At 42.8% G+C, this 18,318-nt stretch overlaps 1 protein-coding gene across 2 annotated transcripts in view; it reads right to left on the bottom strand.

Moving 5' to 3' along the window:
* Positions 1–17,301, bottom strand: part of KDR (kinase insert domain receptor) — a 43,368-nt gene extending 26,067 nt beyond the window's left edge. For both annotated transcript variants that reach the window (XM_031434449.2, XM_031434452.2), the window contains exons 1-12: positions 16,932–17,301; positions 13,207–13,300; positions 11,095–11,291; positions 8,058–8,188; positions 7,586–7,754; positions 6,872–7,011; positions 6,089–6,266; positions 4,553–4,667; positions 4,300–4,463; positions 2,307–2,463; positions 1,055–1,178; positions 424–532 (exon numbers count right to left, since the gene is read on the bottom strand). In XM_031434449.2, the coding sequence (XP_031290309.1) occupies positions 424–532; positions 1,055–1,178; positions 2,307–2,463; positions 4,300–4,463; positions 4,553–4,667; positions 6,089–6,266; positions 6,872–7,011; positions 7,586–7,754; positions 8,058–8,188; positions 11,095–11,291; positions 13,207–13,300; positions 16,932–16,998 (1,645 nt within the window). In that variant the 5' untranslated portion in view covers positions 16,999–17,301. The remainder of the gene's footprint in view (positions 1–423; positions 533–1,054; positions 1,179–2,306; positions 2,464–4,299; positions 4,464–4,552; positions 4,668–6,088; positions 6,267–6,871; positions 7,012–7,585; positions 7,755–8,057; positions 8,189–11,094; positions 11,292–13,206; positions 13,301–16,931) is intronic.
* Positions 17,302–18,318: the final 1,017 nt, after the last annotated feature.

Raw genomic sequence — 18,318 nt, 5'->3', positions numbered from 1 at the left:
TTTATCCTGTCCGGTCAGCTAAAGCTTAGCCACGAAATGAAAGATGAACAGAGAAAATCGGCAGACTTGGGAGGGCACCACTCCAATGTCATTACAACTGCTTCCAAGACACTCACTCGTCAAGTGCCCAGCAGCAAGCACATAAATATTGGCTGAACCTCAATAAGCCAAGCACTGTGCTAGCCTCTGATGATGGAGACAAAAATGTGACATGGGACTTGAGGTTCAGAAGCAGATGTGAAACCATATTCTCTCTCCTGGGCAGTCAGATGGACTGACTTCACGTTGAGCTGAGGAGTTCTAATTCATGAACAAAAGCATCGATTATCCATCCAAGTCCCCTTCCTAAAGTCGTGCCACTCACGGGAATGGCCAGGACGACAGAGTATCAGACAGCCCACTCCCAGGGAGAGCCGGACTTACTGGTCACGTGGAAGGAGATAACCCTCTCTCCTCTCCCAGCTTTGTTCACCGCTTCACATTTGTACAAAGCAGACACGTTGGCTGCCTGGATAACAAGGGTACTCACAGTCTGTGAAAAAAAAAAACAAATCCCAGGCCATAAACAATGGAGGCTGTGTTTATGCACATGCATTCAGACTAAAATTCAGCGTCCCCACAACCGCCGTGGCCTGCCTACCCGACTCCTACTCCGGCACTGACCGCGCTCAAATCCGTGCCATTGTAATTACGCTGCAGCAGCTCACACATCATACAAAATGAGCTTTGGAAACCAGGAAATAAAGCATGTGTTTTAATACAACATTACACTCATTTTCTCATGTGTATGTTTGTAAACTCAGAATTACCTTACAATAGATGTACAGGGCTAATGGCAGATATATCTTCCCTAGCTCTGATAAGGCGTTAATAAGCCAATGGTGCTTCTAAAAGTCAGTGGTCTTTTCAAACTGACTTAATATGCTAACATTTTATCGCCCAGTTTATTTGCTGATCAGTCTCCAATGCTCCTCACATGTTGTTTTACCCTGCTTTCACTCCAACCTTCCGTGAAAGAGAGACAGATTTTCAAATTAAAGAATTGCCAACTCACTTTGTTCTTTCCTTCAATTAAGGCAAATTGATTTTTGTTGACTTCAATTTTATTTCCGCTCTGGACGTCCTCCACGTTTCTCCATTCTTTACAACTATATGGGTTTGTCATTAAGGCAGCTTGGCTATAAGAAAGAGATAACAGATGATATCGTGACTTAATTTTTCTTAAAATTCACCTCAATAGCAAAGAAAGAGCCAGACTTTGGTATTTTGTTCTTGGAAATAACTGTTCAGTGCACCCTACCCCGCTACAAGACTTGGCGCCAATTAAAAATAGGCCTGGGCAGTGAAGGAAAAGGTTCTAGGTAGATTCATTCAGGATACGGGAGGGAAGCAGCTATTTTGGGAACAAACCTCCATTCATAAATTGGATCGACAAGACAATTCAAGTTAATTTAGTTCAAAGGCAGGCAAGGAAACTGAGAAGCCATTGGGCTTCTTAAAGCGATCTCCCTGGGACTGTGGCCTTTGTGTGGGAAATGGTCAGCATCTGAGGAAGCAACCAGAAGGGGTCATCCCAAAAACAACAACAGGAAGTGAGCTGCCTAGGGTGGTGGTGGGTGACTTGTTGTTGTTGTTTTTCCTAAGGATGTCTGGCCTTGTGTTAGGACGTGATAAGCCGGGCCTGAGGCTCCGAGGTCTATCGCTCCCTCGCATCCTTCAGCACTTCCTCTGAGATGGACCTTCTCACAGATAAGGAGATCGTGGTATTCACTGGTTGATTGGTACAAGGAGAAAGACCAAAGACTGGCAATTAACAAAGTGAGCAAAGAAACTGCACTTCGAGAGGGGTACAATTGGGGCTAACCTAAAGAGAGAGCTAGCTAAGCTCAAAGCAGGATACCTCAAGGAATGACATCTCCTATAAATGTAGCCACAGAGAAGATGGAAGGAGACTAAGAGTGCCACCTGAGGAATACCCTTCTTTGAGAGAGCCTTCTTGACTTAGAATGGAGTCATATGATAGCCTGGCTATGTCCATCAACAGATGACTGAATAAAGAAGATATGGTGTATACACATATATACACAGGCACAATGGAATACTACTCAGCCATAAAAAAGAATGAAATTCTGCCATTTGCAACAACATGGATGGATCTGAAGGGCATTATGCTAAATGAAGTAAGTCAGACAGAGAAAGACAAATACTGTATGATATCACTCATATGTGGAATCTAAAAAACAAAATGAACAAATAAATAGAAAAAATGCAAAAGTGCAGCAAAAAGAGGGTGTAGCCCTACTCACGTGGGCTTGTAGGTGCACTCTGTCTCCAGCTGCCAGTACCACCGGATGTGACTTGGGGGAGGAACGGCATAGACCGTGCACGTCAGTGTTTGGGAGGTGCCATACTGGTAAGAGTCCACAGGAGAGATCAGAGACTTCTCACCAATCTGGGGTGGGACTGGAGATGAGAAAGACAGCTTTTGAGTTGTCAATCAGCTTTGAAGAATGGAAAGTAGAAGTTTTCAGCAACCAAAGCCTGTGTTTTTCCAAGCCCAGGATTCTGCCCCCATCTGATTTTTCAAAGAACATGTAGATTTGGAAACAGGACACTCTGAGTGATCCTCAGAGTGAGCCTCATGATGATAATAATAATAAATGAATAAGCTGAGTGACTTTGTGCAAGTGTCACCACCCTGCACACATTTTCTCATCTACACTATAGGGACAGCTCTCCTTGTCCTCCCAATTTCACAAGATCGGGCAAGGCTCCAGAAAGGAAATAATTGTGAATAATAAAATGCATGTATTAGGTGCTGGCCATTGTTCTAAGTGTTTTACATCAGTTAATTCATTTAACCCTCAAAACCACAATTATTATCCTCCACTTTACACATGAGAAAAATGAAACAAAAAAGTGAAATGACTTGCCCAAGGTCACTCACCACACCTCCTTCTCCGTCTCCCCCTCCTTCTTCCCCTTCCTTCCTTCCTCCCTCCCTCCCTCCGTTCCTTGTCTTCTCTCCTCCTCTCCTTTCCTTCTTTCTTTCTTTTTTTGGCTCCAAAGTCATTAATGTGAAACCATTTTCCCATCATGATCAACCTAAAGCCTCAGATTATACTTTCAAAACTTGACTTCTTTTTAATGTTTGTTTTAGGGAGCAGGGTCAATATTAGGGGGAATCAAATGTTTAGTGACTTCCTGGATGAATGAAATGGAGTTATTCACTGTCCATTTTCACATCATTATTTCTTGTTCATTTCCTTCTCCTAACCCTACTTATCAGCTCCCCAGCTTCTCTCCACCCCCTCAACCTCCTACACCCAAGTGGCTTCTACATGACATTTCTGGAACCTGTTATCTTTAAAATACTCCCGAGGCTGATGTCCTAGCAAAGAAGTGAAACCAAGCTCAGCAGACATACAGAGCTTGGCAAGATCTATGGGGAAGCACCTTAACGTCACATGAGAAGATCCTAAAGTTTTAATCTGTCGTGCCAGTAGGAAAAACAAAGAATTCCTACAGAGAAGCATTTCCCCAACTGTGTTTGAAGCAGGATATTAATGGATGTATGGGGTGCTCTATGCTATGTCTCTGCCCCTGGAGAAAGACAATATCCTATATCCATCAGCCTAGCATCTCCCACACCTACCTGACCATAATGCTCCTTTTCCCCCACCCAGAACACTTATTTACATTCTTCAGTTTGGAAAAATAAAGTTCAAATCATTCTTAAATCAAAAACTTAATATCTCCACTTTACAGCTTCAGAGTCAGATCCAAGACTCCTGCTGAAAAAAAAAATTAAAACATTTCCCACCAGCCAACAATGTCAGCCTGCAAAAGCCTCCTGAGTTGGAATCTGTCTGTGTATCATGGATACATCAATCCCCAAATCAAACTCAAAGCCTTCTGCAAAATTCAGGAAGAGTCATACACTTTTGCGTGCCCAATTCCATGGATGGGAGCAAAGTTAGTGCATCTTGAGTTTGATGACCATCCCTGCCAGCCTTCTTATTTCACAGCATTTGGCCATTGGCTGTACCGTCTCCTTTAGTCTCACATTTGACCACCAAAAGGTTCAATCACATGGCCTCTTAAGCAGACATACCTAGAGCACGCTGTCCTACACTCCATTTCAGCCTCACTGCTCTGGATCATTTCTGTACACAGGAGCCCTCATGATGCGTGTGCAGGAGCAGGCTCCAAAGGAAAGGTGGGTTGGCTGTCCAGGAGGACATAATCATACTCTTTATAATAGATTAGGGGCAGAGAAGGAAAACTGAATGGACTTACCATTCACAACCAGAGATACCACATGGCTCTGTTTCTCCTTTGAAATGGGATTGGTAAGGATAACGGTGTAATTTCCTGTGTCTTTTTCACTCACTTCCATAATAGTCAGTACATGCCCTACTTTAATTGTGTGATTAGACTCAATGGGTCTTCCATTTTTATACCTATGGGGGGAAAAAAATCCCAAGAATTAGTACAATCTAAGGATTTGTTTTCATGGGAATGTTGCTTTACATGTATTTCCAGTAGTTACCATTTTATTTCTGGGGGAGGGTAACCAAGGTACTTCACAGGGACTCGGACACGGTCTCCCACTGTGGCTTCCACCAAAGATTCCATGCCACTTACAAAAGCAACAAAAGGCTTTTCTGGAAGAGAATTAAAATATTTTTTCTCATAAATATCAAACTCTTTTAAATAGTCATTGGGTTTAGTTTTTCGTTTCAAGTGAGCAGTCAAAGACTTTTGGGGGGTCCAAGTCGCTGCAGCTCAGAGAGCCCCCAAACCACATTTCTATAGGTCACACTTTAGCTTCTCCCTCACCTCTGGTCTTCGCGTTAGCTCTTTCTTCTCCCCCAGTCCACTCCGCAGGTCTACCGATTGCTTTCAAGCATTTGCTCCTCTGTGAAACTTTCTCTAAGTCCCCTGGGGGTCCTCAGGTGCTCCTTTCCCTCTGCTCCCCTGACACCCTAAATGTACGCCCCACGTGCCCCAGGACTCAGTCCTCAGACCTCTTCTCTTCATCTACACCTTCGTTTCATCTCAGGCTTAAAGTATCAAGTACATTCCTCTAAATTCACATCTCCTGCCCTGACTACTCTGGGTTTCAGGTTAACATATTAAAATCTCTATCTGAATGTTTAATGGGCATCTCCAAGTGAAGCCACCTAACCCTGTGTCCCCAAATCTTCCTCTCCACCTTACCTTCCTTATGTCAGTTAACAAAACTACCATTCATTCAGTTGCTCATGCTAGAAACTCAAAGGTCATCTTCCATTCTTTTTCTCTTACATTCCACAGTCAGGGAATCAATTGGCAGATCCTATTGGTTCTATCTTTAAAAATATATCTGGAATCAGATCACTTCTCACCTCCTCCACCTCTACCACCCTTGTCCAAGCCGCCTACCATCTCTCACCTAGATGAGTGCAATTAGTCTTCTAGCTGGTCTCTACTTCTGCCCTTACTCCCCTAAAGTATTGCACATTTCAAAAAAACACACACAGAGTAATTCCATGAAAACATAAGCCAGAGCATGTCTCTCTGCTCAGAACTTCCCTGTGCATTCCCATATTATAAAATCCAAATCCTTACCAGGGCCTATAAGTTGGGTGCCATACAAATTATCATCTAAACTGAGACATTTATGTCAGTGAGAACCAATGAGAAATTAAATTATTTCCTCCAAGCCCCACAGAAAGTAATTAAATACAGGTTTTCCCAATTGCAAAGTTCAGGCTTATTCAAGGAAGTCTCTCTGCCTTGCAATTCAATAAAAATGTAAAAACTATCTTAGTTAATAACCCTCAGCTTATTATAGTAATAATAATCATAGCAGTGACAATAAGTGATATGTAGTGAGCACTTACTCTATCAGCTCAGCTCATCAATTAAACTTGGGATTTGAACCCAAGCTATGCTCTTGACCTCTAGGTCATGCGGCCTTCCTAGCAAGAGCTCAAAAACACCTTCTGAATGAGCAAAATAGGAATTGCTAGCTGACCTAAATGTATTTAAATTATCTCACTTTTCAAGGTACAGGGTAATTCCAAACGAAATCTCAGCTCACCGTGGACCGTGATGAATGTGCTGTTCTTCTTGGTCATGAGGCCACTGGAAGCTGCACAGGTGTACCACCCCTGGTCACTCCGGGTTACACCATCAATTGTCAAGGTGCTCAAAAACTTCTTCATCTCACTCCCAGACTGGGTTTTTAGGTCCCGGTTTACAAGTTTCTTGTGCTGATGCTGAAAAAGAGTTTACTGAACTTCCAAAGTCCAGCATAACATGACCCAATAGCTTCTAGATACCCACAAAAGTCTTGGCCCTTGGTGAACTCTTTTGAACACTAATGAAGGGGACTTCAGAAATCTTAACATCATGCATACAGCAAATATAGTTGGTTTCAGATGAAATAAATGCAACCAAGTGAACCAGGAATTTTAGAGCCTCACATAATGGGAATGAGATAAAAATGAACTACAGAAACACAAGGAAGTGTGCCCAATGTTTAAGAAGTGTGTTTCACGTCACCTCTTAAAGAAAAATTCCCTTAAATGGAAAAGAGATCGAGGACTTTGGAAAACAGAGAAATAATGCAACCTGGAAAGATGTAATCACCTAAAGGAAACTAATCTTCACGGCCTGGACAGAGTTCTTGGCTTTGCAGCTTTTTTTGCATGGGTGTGTTCTGCAATGGTCTTAAAGTGTGTGTGTGTGCGTGTACGTGTTACTGTGAGTTAAGGCCCTTACATTTCATCTGGCCAGAGAGGTCCCTATTTGTCTCAAGCAAACTTTGTTGGAGCTTATTATCAAAGTGTTTAGAGATCTGGCTTTGAACTGTTAGTGTTACCTTCAAAGAAGGGTATTCCCAGTTGAAGTCAATTCCCACATTCAGCTCAGTTCTTGCTGTACAATTTAAGACAAGCTTTTCTCCAACAGACAGCTCAACTCCATGAGGGGGGCTCAGAACCACATCATAAATCCTGTACCCTGGAGCAAGTAAATTGGAAAAACAGAAAGTAAGAGGGAAAGCAAATCTATAACTTGGCACACATTTTTTTTCAGAAATGATGCAGCTTCAAAATGTGTCACATCATTTTTCCCTGAGGGCCTCCACAGTCCTTGGTAACTCCCAGGAAACTGGCCTACAGAGATTTACAACGCAGCCCTGAAGGGATCTCAAAAATGTTGTAGCCCAGTGAACAGAAAAGCTGTAAAATCTGAGTGGCCGATAATCAATGGGGCCAGCTTTAGGAAGTCACTGAACTTCTCATAAAATAGGTGTAATTAAAATTGATGCCAAGCAATGCTCTGAACATTAAATTTTCCATAAAATATGATCCCATAATAGTACTCTTTTTCATCCTTGGTTTTGGTAAGAATGGAGGAAAAACTCTATTGCACATAGGTTTCTTGGGTAGAGAAGAGCAGATGTAATGAATTGCCTAACACCAAACCGTGAATTAATATATTTTTCAATATCCCTTGTCCTCCAGGATCTTAATACAGTAAGCCAAGCTTTACTGTCTGATATTAATGATATGGAAAGGAACTGTCCTCTTACCTACAACCACAACTATGTACATAATAGACTGGTAACTTTCATCATTAATTTTTGCTTCACAGAACACCATGCCAGCATAACTGATCATGTAGCTAGGAATAGTGAAGCCTTTCTTGCTGTCCCAGGAAATTCTGTTACCATCAGGAACAAACCTCTTTTCTGGATACCTCTGGGTAGAAAAGGAAATATCAAATATTCAATCAAGTGTTATCCAAAGGCAAAAACCATGAACACTAAAGAATTCATGTAATTTTTTAAAAGGCAAGTTGGTTTTATTTATTGTCATTTTGACCCTTCCTAAAGGATCTTTACAACACATTGCTGACTTAATATTATAAAATATAATATATAACGTATGTACTATAATATGTATTATAATAATATGTACATAAGGTTATAAACAGGCTACCCATCTTAATATTAGCTTAAAATTAAGAAAACGTAAGAGATGATGAAAGACGATTTAACTTACTGCACAAAGTGACACATTGAGGTTTGAAATGGTCCCCAGACAAGGAATCACCACAGTTTTGTTTTTGTTCTCAGTGATATACACAACTCCATGTTGGTCGCTAACAGAAGCAATAAATGGAGATCTGTAATCTAGAAAAAAATGTAATTCTGCTAGTTAATGGCATTACTGGTCATCTTTCAGGTTCATAACTCTAACAGAGAAGTGCCTCATGGGGAATGATATTTCATACCAGGGAAAGGAATCCACAGGTAGGTCTGCTGGTAGATATCTGGCTCCAAGGATGCTACAGAGGGGTGTGTGTGTGTGTGTGTGTGTGTGTGTGTGTGTGTGTGTGTGTATGTGTGTGTAAAAAATCTGGAAGAAAGTCCCTAGAATGAGACTGGCTTCTTTTGCAAGGGTTATCAACAAGCAGATTATATTTTGTAGGTTCCACACTTAGGCAGATTAATCATTAGTTTTTTTCAAAATGAAGGTGCATACACCTTCATTTTCACATACATTTTTGTATACACTATATATAAATACTGGAGTAAATTTAAAGTTAAATCTGTATAGTTTACCTACTGAGTTTTATTGATGTTAAAGAAATTCCTGCTCTCTCTCTTTAGGCAAATAATGTAAACATCACAAAAACAGATTAATGGTCCCCAAAGAATCTTTAAAATAAAGAAGTAACTAACAACTTTTAATTCAATTATTCAAGAGAAAGCTTTGTGTACTTTAAGATTGTGAAGACTAGATTTAAGGTTCTTCATAAACTCATGTTTAATAGTTATGTATTTAAGAGTCAGCAGTCATCAATACCTTCAATGACAAAAACTTGAAAAGCCACCATGGCAAAGACTGAGAAAAAAAAAAGAGAGAGAGATTCATTCAAACACTGTTCATATGATGTTAATAGGCTGCTGACTCCTTTCCCCAGAGATAGAGTTGGTGTGAAGTCATGCTTGAAATCCCAGAGAGACAATTGTCCTTACTGCCATCCCCAACTCCCCTGACCAAGCATTTTCAGAGTGCTTCAGGATGGCTGGTCCAAGTGAAGAAAGAGTTAATTAAACCAAAGGGGAGAAAAGCAGCTAATTCCCTGCAACAGCAGAAGTTTGATTTCCTTCCCAGCTGGAAAGCACAGAAAGGCAGCCAATCCAGCCCACCACATGCCATAGCCATTATCTTACGAGGCCAAGACCCACTTCCTGGCTCCATCCATTGCTGGAGGGAATGGGGGTCAGAAGATGCAGGAAGTAAGGTGGAGACCAGAGGGGATATTAAAGGACTGTCCATAGGGAATACTTCAGTGTTTTCTTTTCCATTGTTAAACTTCACCACCAAAATCTTAGACAGCTCACCTCCTAGAACATTAGGCTTAGACAGGAAGCAGAATTTGATGGTATACCCAAAGACAGGCAGTGTACAAATAAACAGTGCTGGAGATCGCTACTTCTTAATATTACCTATCTTTTTATCCACATGCTGTGAAATATTACAGAACTTGCTTAGAGAGCAAGCCTTGGGAAGCTAAATTAACCCCTTGACGTCAAACTAAAGCTATTCAGTCAATCAGTTCTATTTCGGTATCCTAAAAAAAAAGGAAATAAACAAAAGAAACCCAAACAACCACCCATCCTCTCAAAATAAAATATTTACTGCAACTCACGAAATGAATTTTCACATGTCTCCAGGTTTCCTGACTTGGGGAGAAGGAAATAACGAGATATTATGGGAGAGGTTCATCTTGTAGTATTTCCAGACAGCCTAAAAGCAGGAAATCCTTGCAATCTTCTGAGAAAGCCTGATCTCCCAAGACTGTCAGATCAAAAGGAGCCAGAAATTCTCCAAGATCTGAGCCATGTCTCTCAAATTCTGCAGAAGGGAGGAGGACGCCACAGAATTCTATCTTGGATTGTGCTCACCCTGGGTAGAAATAAATCTCAAATACTGTGCAATCCGGGAGTGACATACGTTATCTTGATGTGGCCTCCACCTTTCCATTGCACTAACCATACTGCACATTGGAATGTAAATGGAGACAAGCGAGTGTGTTTTCCAAAGCTGATGAAATTCCTGTTCTGCACAAGATGCTTCTGGAAAAAAAGTCTAAGCCATCTTCACCTGCTTCAAATCCTCTGGGATGTAAAGAGGTATAGAAAGGTATAAATAAAATGTCTAAAAAGTTTATCCTTACTGAAAAGAAAATATTGAGTATATCTAAGTGAAATGCTAAGCAACACCTACACTCATCAAAATTATATGATTGGTATCTCATGAGTTAAGCCAAGTTTTTCCAGGAAAACTAAGTTAATGTAAGATTTTTGCAACACAGAAGAAAGACTAATTCAGATTATAAATACTAAATATATGTGACATGTATTTTACCCTACACAGATATTAAGTTGGCCTCCACGGTGTCAATCTCAAATTGCAAATTCTAGAAAGATTTGGCATATCATCCAAGATCTCAGACCACACCAGCAAAGGAAAGAAACACTGTCCCTGAAAGGCCGTTTGAGGCAAGGTCTTCATTTGCACAAGTGTATGGAAATTGTTTTTTATGACGTATACGTTGGGGGAAGAAAGGTTCCTATGTACAAAAAACTCCAGAGCCCTTGGCTGAATCCCTGTGCATTCTTGGGGAAATCTCCAACTCTGCAGTAGATAACCTATCTCTCCACAGAAACCTCTCCATAATTCACCCCTGAATCTTCCTTTTCAAGGATTTCGGGTTTGTTTTTTTCTTCCCTCAAACATCAGAAGGCTTCTTATAAATCCCCATAGCCAATTGTGAACACAGATTTCCCTTAGAAACAAAGATCAGAACCCAACGAGTTGGGCAAAAGAGAAGTAATGGGGCCCACGCTCCAGAACAAATCAATGAGTCTTATTCTCCGAGGAAGCCTTGGGAGAGAAGAATTTTGTTTATTCCTGTTGGCAGAGAGCCTTCAGAGCGAGACTTTGTTGTCCTCGATTCTTCTTTGCACCCATTGTGTTTTGTAACCGGTAAATCAACTGGGGAAGTGAATTCCATCTAACCACTTACCTTGAACATACACGTAGACAACAGAAGCCATGTCAGTGTCCTGGTAGAAGCATTTGTAGGCTCCAGTATCATTTCCGACCACTTTTGGAATTGTGAGCATCTTACAGAAGATGCCCTCACTGCACTCGGTCACCTCCACTCTTTTCTCAGAGCCGCTCTGATTGTTGGGCCAGAGCCAGTCCAAGTCCCTTTCTCCCCTGAAAAATTAATTCCAAGCAAATATTCATGTGAAATGCCTCACTAGGAGGCTGTTTCCAAGAAAACAGAAGATTTGGTTCTCAAACTTACATAAACGCCTCAACAGACAGAAACACAGCCTTCTACTAACAATGACAGGTTATATGGATGAATGACAAAAAGTCAGAGGCTCGGCTTCAGAAATCACTTATAGGGATTCTCGAGTTTTCTACTCATTATAACTCATTCATTCATCCAATAAATATTTATTAAGCATGGGCTGTGTGCCAAATGTTGTTAAAAATGGCATACAGCAGTGAACAAATCAGACAAAAGCCAATGTCTTCATGGAACCTCAGTCAAGTTGGAGGAGACAAGCAGTAAAAAAAAAAAATAAGTACATTTCAATAAAGCTGAAATTTTTCAAAAGTAAGTAAAATGTGTACAAGGTGGCAATAAGTACTATGGAGAAAATTTAGAAGATGCAAAGAAAAGAGTGAAGAGTTCTGGAGGCTTGATGCACTAGGCCGTATGAATATTGGGGGGAACAGAATTTCAGGCAGAGGGAACAGCAGATGTCAAGACCCTGGTGTGGGTGCCTATCTGGATCATGAGGGGAATGGCAAGGAAGCCAGAAAAGCCTGATAAAAGTGGGTAATCAGGAGAGTAAGAGGTGAAGTGAGGAACGAAGGGGACGCAACTATCTAAGAGACTCATAGAAACTTTGGAGGACAACGTCAAAACCTAGATTACTTTTATTACAGCATTTCTCTACAAAACCCCAAGGAAGAGAGTCAACATCAAGAAAAATGTAACATCATAGACCCTTCTTTAAAGAACTTGAAATGTCCATGAGGTTGCAGCTACATTAATGAAGTCACTTTTAACATACTCCATAGCTTTTTTGGGATGTAAAGGGAGTATGGAATCTTGGGGGATTTTAAATAACCTTTGTTGTCAAGGGTGGGTTAGAGGAACATCTACTGAGAAACACATCTTGAAATAGCAAAGCTAGGGAAACAGCACCTGTTACTGTGCTTTTTCCCGAGGGCTGGGTATTGGTGACCAACCCTGGATAAGAGGACTAGAGTATCCTTTACACTCGGCAAGCTAAAATAGATCTGTGTCACTGTGTTGAACACTTGGCATTTGTCAGGCATAAACAATGGCAACAAGCTTCCTAGGGCTGTTTGTGGACGTCAGCACTCTCCACCCACCATCTCTGCCAAAACCTCACTGGTCCTGAGAAGCCTCTGCGTCTGTCATGCATACTCATACATGAAACCCTAAGGTCCTACTTTTCTTCCCGAGGTAGGGGCTGGAAGGTTAACAGTTAAATTGGAAGGCAGAATTCTTCTTGTCAAAGAGGCTTATTTCCCCAGTTAGCAAAAATCAATAGTATGACTTCTTGCTAGCTAGTGAGAGACAGACATGCCGGAACACCAACCTGCAGCAGGACATGCGTTCAGTAATATTAATGGCTGAATATTAAATTGCTACTACGATCAGAATTTTACCATAAAATAAAGTTCTTGAAAAGTGCTGAACAGATGTCCAAGAGCCATTCTGAGTATAAACAATACGTCCCCAAACTTCTTTAACTCTAAGGGTACATCCTCAATTTCATTTATTTATTCAACATGTATTGTGTACTACATACTATACTCCAGGTGCTATACTGGTTATTAGTGTATGTGCATGTGTGCATGTGTGGGTTGGCAGGGGGTAGCAGGGAAAAAATGCCAGCAAAATTGTATAGAATTTTTGGGGAGAAGACCTTTTTCATTTTTTAATTATTACATCGCTTCTTAGAAACCTCAGTACTTATAAACAATTACTATGACTCTATTACAATTCTGCATACGGAAATTATTTTCCTTCAATAAACAATGAAATATTTAACACAGGAAATCTGAATCTAAAAGGAATCCTTACCTGCAAGTAATCTGAAGCGTTGTATTGGCCATAATTGTATGGATGTCTTTTTGTATGCTGAGCCTGGGTGGATCAAGAGAAAGACTAGGCAAACCTAGAAACAAATTAAATAAATGAATGTAATTGCCACTGAGTCAGACCCAATAGGAAACACCTTCCATAAACAACGCATACTCCATACTTTAAAAGGCTTCTTCAGCAATTCATTGTGTAAAACTTGTGAATTTACTTTTCACCATTCCCAGTAAAAGTTCACCAACTGTGTCATAACAGGAAGAATGGGCAGATGGTCATAAACCAACACAACAGTTCTGCAATTCATGGAGCTAGGGTGGAGTTCCTGTTTTCCTGCATTGCCAACTTCAAGGTCTTACAAAAGGATATGGGACATTGAAACCAAATGAACCTTCATCTGATGATCTCACTCCCTTGGGAAAGGACCCACTGACACTTCTTATAAAACATAGGATGCACACATTCGACTAAATTGCTGATTAATGAATACTATTAGAGACATTTCTATATAGTTCATCTATGTACTTTGAGGGGAACGGGAACGTCTCATCTGCCTTTATCAATTTTCTAGTGCCCTTCCTCTGGTAACTGAACTGCCAAGGTTGAATCACTGCATGTTGAAATTAGGTGAGAGGAATTGAGGAAAGAAACATTTTCCAAATGCATATTAATATACTTTCCCTCAGAGAACAGAATTAGAGTAACGCTAATGAATTACAATTGGGGAATCTCAACTTACTAATCAAGGCGCTGAGCTTGTCCTGATACCAGGCTTGGAATACACAAAAAAAGTATCTTTACCTAAATATACCATGGGGCAGATTCCTCACCATGGGTCACTCCACAGCAAGAAAACTGAGTTCTCTGTCAACTAAATGCAAAAAGCTACCAGGTGCTGAAAAAGCATCAGCGAAAGAAAAACTGTCCACCATCCTTGGGTCTTAACTGATAACCAGATCTTCAAAATACCACCTAAAAAAGTGATGGGTGCTGGGTAAGCACCGAGCTTCATAGGATCCTTAACTCACATCCACTAAGAACACATGACTCTCCAGGCCTAAGCTGGCATTGACACTGTTGTGCAAATAAAAGAGAGGACTAGCAAATACAAAAGAGTATGAATAAGCAGAGCATGAGCAAATATCCAGTGTAAATATCCAGAGCACTGAATCCACGGACCCCAGTGTGAACAGCTGCAGGCAAAAGGGGCAACTGATCACACGTGTTCTCAGACGCTCACTCAGAGGTGCAAAATCAAGTCCTGACAAAACTGTGGATTTGTTGATCAATATCGAATTTTTTTTAAATTGAAAATTAAGTTACAGCAGTAAATCTCAGAAACTAACTGGCATTGGAAGTAAGGTGCTCGGGGCAGTGGTTCTGAAAACTTTAGCATGTGTCAGGATATTCCTAGGCCTACAAAACTGCATTTTAACAAGCATTTCAGGTGACTTGGTCATAGAGGGTCTACGGGCCACTCGTAGATAGCTATTGGTCTGGGTGGTCATGCTCAGTTAGTCAACATAGCACTTTTCAATATAAAGGAAATAACTGCCCCCCTCCCAAGTAGGCAAAAATAAAGCAAAATGTTTAAAAGCAAAAGAAGAGTCTTCCAATAATGGATTCCCACTTTGTCTAAGTAAAGGAAAATGAAAACAATTTGTTTGGATGAGCACAGATATCACACGTGACTGGGAAATCCTATGCTGAGAAACATGTCAAAACCAGTAACTTAATTTGCATGATGACCCAAATGAGAAAGAGCCCATTATCTGGGCACAGTGATGTGAGAAAAAAAAAATGATGGTAAAAATTAAGCTCTAAATAAGCTATAGCCACCAAAACAAGAGATTCCTGAAGATCTCTCATAAATCACTGCCACAGATAATCTCACACTCTAGACACACTTTCCTATGTTCAAAAAAAAAAAGTTCTCCATTCATCGGGAGCCAAAACAACACCATACTATTCTAGAGACATGTCTCCAACAAAAAACTATTCAACAAGGCTATCAATAATGGTAACTTCAAATTCATATCTGTAGACCAACACTCAATTTCTTTTTTGCTCCAATAAGCTTCATTCATTTTCATTGGCAAGTTCGAGGTCTGCTCTTCAGAAAGTTCTAAAGAAATAACTCTAAGAAGTACATACGCTGCTACTCAATAAAGCTCTTCTATGTTCAAATCCCATAACCAAAATTAATTCATTTGTGCACTATTACCCTTCCAGCTCAAAGACAGGAAGGAAAAACAACAGTGCCTCTGTCTCTAGAATTTGATGGCATCAATTATAGCCCAATCCAATTAAGCAAGTCACACACTCCAAAAGGGCAACCTCATCGTTATATTCAGGGCAACCCGATTTCGGTTACTACTGCTGCTCTATGAAACACCCCAGGCTCAAAAGCAACTCATGTCTTTGTGGGATACAGTAACAAACCACATGTTCCAGACCTTCTTTCTCTTCCCATAAAGGAGGAGAGAGAGGTCTTGTCAGGGACAGATGACTGTCCCTGGTGGAGCTGGCCTGGATGAAACAAGTCATTATTAAGAAAATTCAGTAACTATAGACAGATGATCTTGTTACGGTATATGCATGTCTTTTTTTTTTTCTTTTAAGACAGGTGATTCTTTTTTTTTTTTTTTTGATACAAGGAATTTTCCCCTGAACCATTTTACTTTTTCTGCCTGTTTCACCCCCTCCCATTTCTCACCCTCTGAAGAGTGGAAATCTAGAAAGCAGCAAACAATGGCTACAGAAGAGATTAGAAAGAGATGTGAGAAAGATGAGACAGAGAAAGAAGGAGAGAGAGAAAGGGAATTTATTTACTTCAAGGCCGTGTGTGTTCCTGATCTTGAAAGAGACTGAAATTTTAGACCTCAAGGAGAGTGGCGAGAGGCGCCAAACTTAGGTACCAAATCCCTCAGAGTAGGTTTTCAGAACGTGAACTTCTGACCATGCACTTACTCAAAAGGACCAAAGAGCTTTGAAAGATGTTAAACTGTTTTAAATACGAAGGTGACTACTGCCTGGAGACATTTTGGGAAGCTGTCACACAACCCCGGATCCAAGCCCCAATTTCTCTTTCTCTCTGCAAGGAGAGAGGTGTCCTGCACCAAGAAATAAGAAAAAGTTTCCTTCCCTCCTGGACCCCACCTTATACAGTGGGTGTGTGTGTGAGTTCGAACCTAAAGGGAACAGTAGACCTGGGTCCTCGTTCGATTCCTACAGAGGCAGAGCGAGGCGCACGGTGCCATGGGGAAGACCTGGGTCGCGCGGCTCCTGCAGGGCTTCCTTTCACGAGACCGGGCTAGGATGGTGCGCGCAGCCGGACAATTTTATCACCGCCTGTTCCCGCCTGCGGGGGCATCTCCTGCCTGCCAGCTCCGGGACTCTTCCCATCCCCGCCTCCCGAGAGCCCAGCGGTGTATCGGCTCTGCAGACGCGCTCCCGCCCAGGATTCTGTCCGAGACTAGAGTCGTGGAAATGGAACTGGGCTCACAAGACCACCAACTCGCTGGGTAATCCTGGGTCAGTCACTGAGCCTCAGCTTCCTCTTCGGTAAATGAAAGAACACAGTGTCAAGTCACTTTCACCTCTCCAGCTCTAACTGCGAGTTAGAGCCGGCCTCCAGGTCCTCTCCGCATCCCCATCTCTCCGCCTGCACCCGACCTCTCCTCCTTCCTTCTAGAGAGTGGGCTCCTTACCCACAGAGGCAGCCTGGGTCTCCACGCAGAGCCACACAGCGAGGGCCAGTAGCGCCTTGCTCTCCATCCCGCACCTCGCGCCAAGCGCTGTGCCCAGAACTCGGGCCCCGGTTCTCTCTCCCTGGTCTTGCTCCGCGGAAAAGGCGCGGAGGTGGAACCCGCGCCGCAGCGCAGGACTCCGGGGAGCGCAGGGCAAGGGTGCCCCGGCTCCGGCCGCGGCTGCAGGGGGGGTCTGCGGGTGCCGAAAGGAGAGGATAGCCTGGCTGAGGAGCAGCTCCCTGTCTTCTGCAGCGCGCAAAGGATGCCCCGCGCGGGCAGAAGAAACACAACCATACACCTCCAGCTCTCCCGGGGTCCCGGGACTCAGTGCAGGGTGGGAGCCAGGGCCGAAACTCTAGAGCGCGGGGGCGGGGCTATGCTGGTCGGGGCTGGGGCGGGGCTTCCCTTCGCAGTCGGCTCCGCCCCTCAGCCGGGTACGGTGCCTGGATCCGGTGCTTCCCACACCCACTATATCTCCTAATCTCCCTGCTTTGCCCTGGACTGCGTCTGGCCCGGAGTCGCCCGAGGGAGAACGTCCCCGGGGCACCAACCCCATTGCTGGCGGAAATAAAATGTAGCCCGTAAGGGGTTCTGATCCACTCAGAGGTTCGGTCGGTTGCTGCCCCCCTACCCGGAGGTACTGGGGAGCAACAGCGGGAGCGCGCGAGGGACACTGCGCCCTCAGGAGGTGCGCCCAAGTTTAGGACAGTCTTCGGCGCCCCGCGCGCCCAAAGTGGCTGGGGGACAGACTGAGGATCTGCTGCAGGTTGAAGCAACGAGGGAGAAGCGGATACTGAGCCGAGACGAAGGCAGGATCGCAAACTGGCAGTGACTCCGGCCAGTATGAGTGTTTTGTTTGGCCAGCACAGTGGTCGTTTAAAAACTTGAATTTGAATGCCTTTAGTTAGCATATGCACTTGCCCAGTTCTCCAAAGTTCCCGCTGTTTCCTCTTATACCTGATGCCTTCAAATGTTTTTCAGTTACCTGCCTAGCCCCAAAAGCATTTAAATTTGAGCCCCTAACCGGCTTTCACCAAAACCCTAGCTCAAACCTCCGGAGAGCTGGCGGTACCAGGGCTCTGGCAAACCCGCGGCGTATGAGAGGGTCTGCTTGGGAAAGGGCTTTTGTCCGCGGTGTTATCGACCAGGATTCCCTAAAGTGACGCTTCCTGGGCCTTTTCAGAGCCCAGCCAAGATCCCCTCAGGCCGAGGGGAAAGAAGCCTGACTCGGCGGGCTTCACAGGAGAGGCAATGAAGCAAAGCTCCCATACCCAGGCCTCCCACAACACTATGGACCAAACCTCCAACTCTCTTCGCAGGTACAGAATCGTTGCTCTGTTTAGAGGAA

Source organism: Camelus dromedarius, chromosome 1 (assembly GCF_036321535.1).
Source record: "Camelus dromedarius isolate mCamDro1 chromosome 1, mCamDro1.pat, whole genome shotgun sequence".
NCBI classification, from domain to species: domain Eukaryota; kingdom Metazoa; phylum Chordata; class Mammalia; order Artiodactyla; family Camelidae; genus Camelus; species Camelus dromedarius.
The sequence above is the reverse complement of the archived record's forward strand: the minus strand, read 5'-3'. Positions and strand labels throughout refer to the sequence as shown.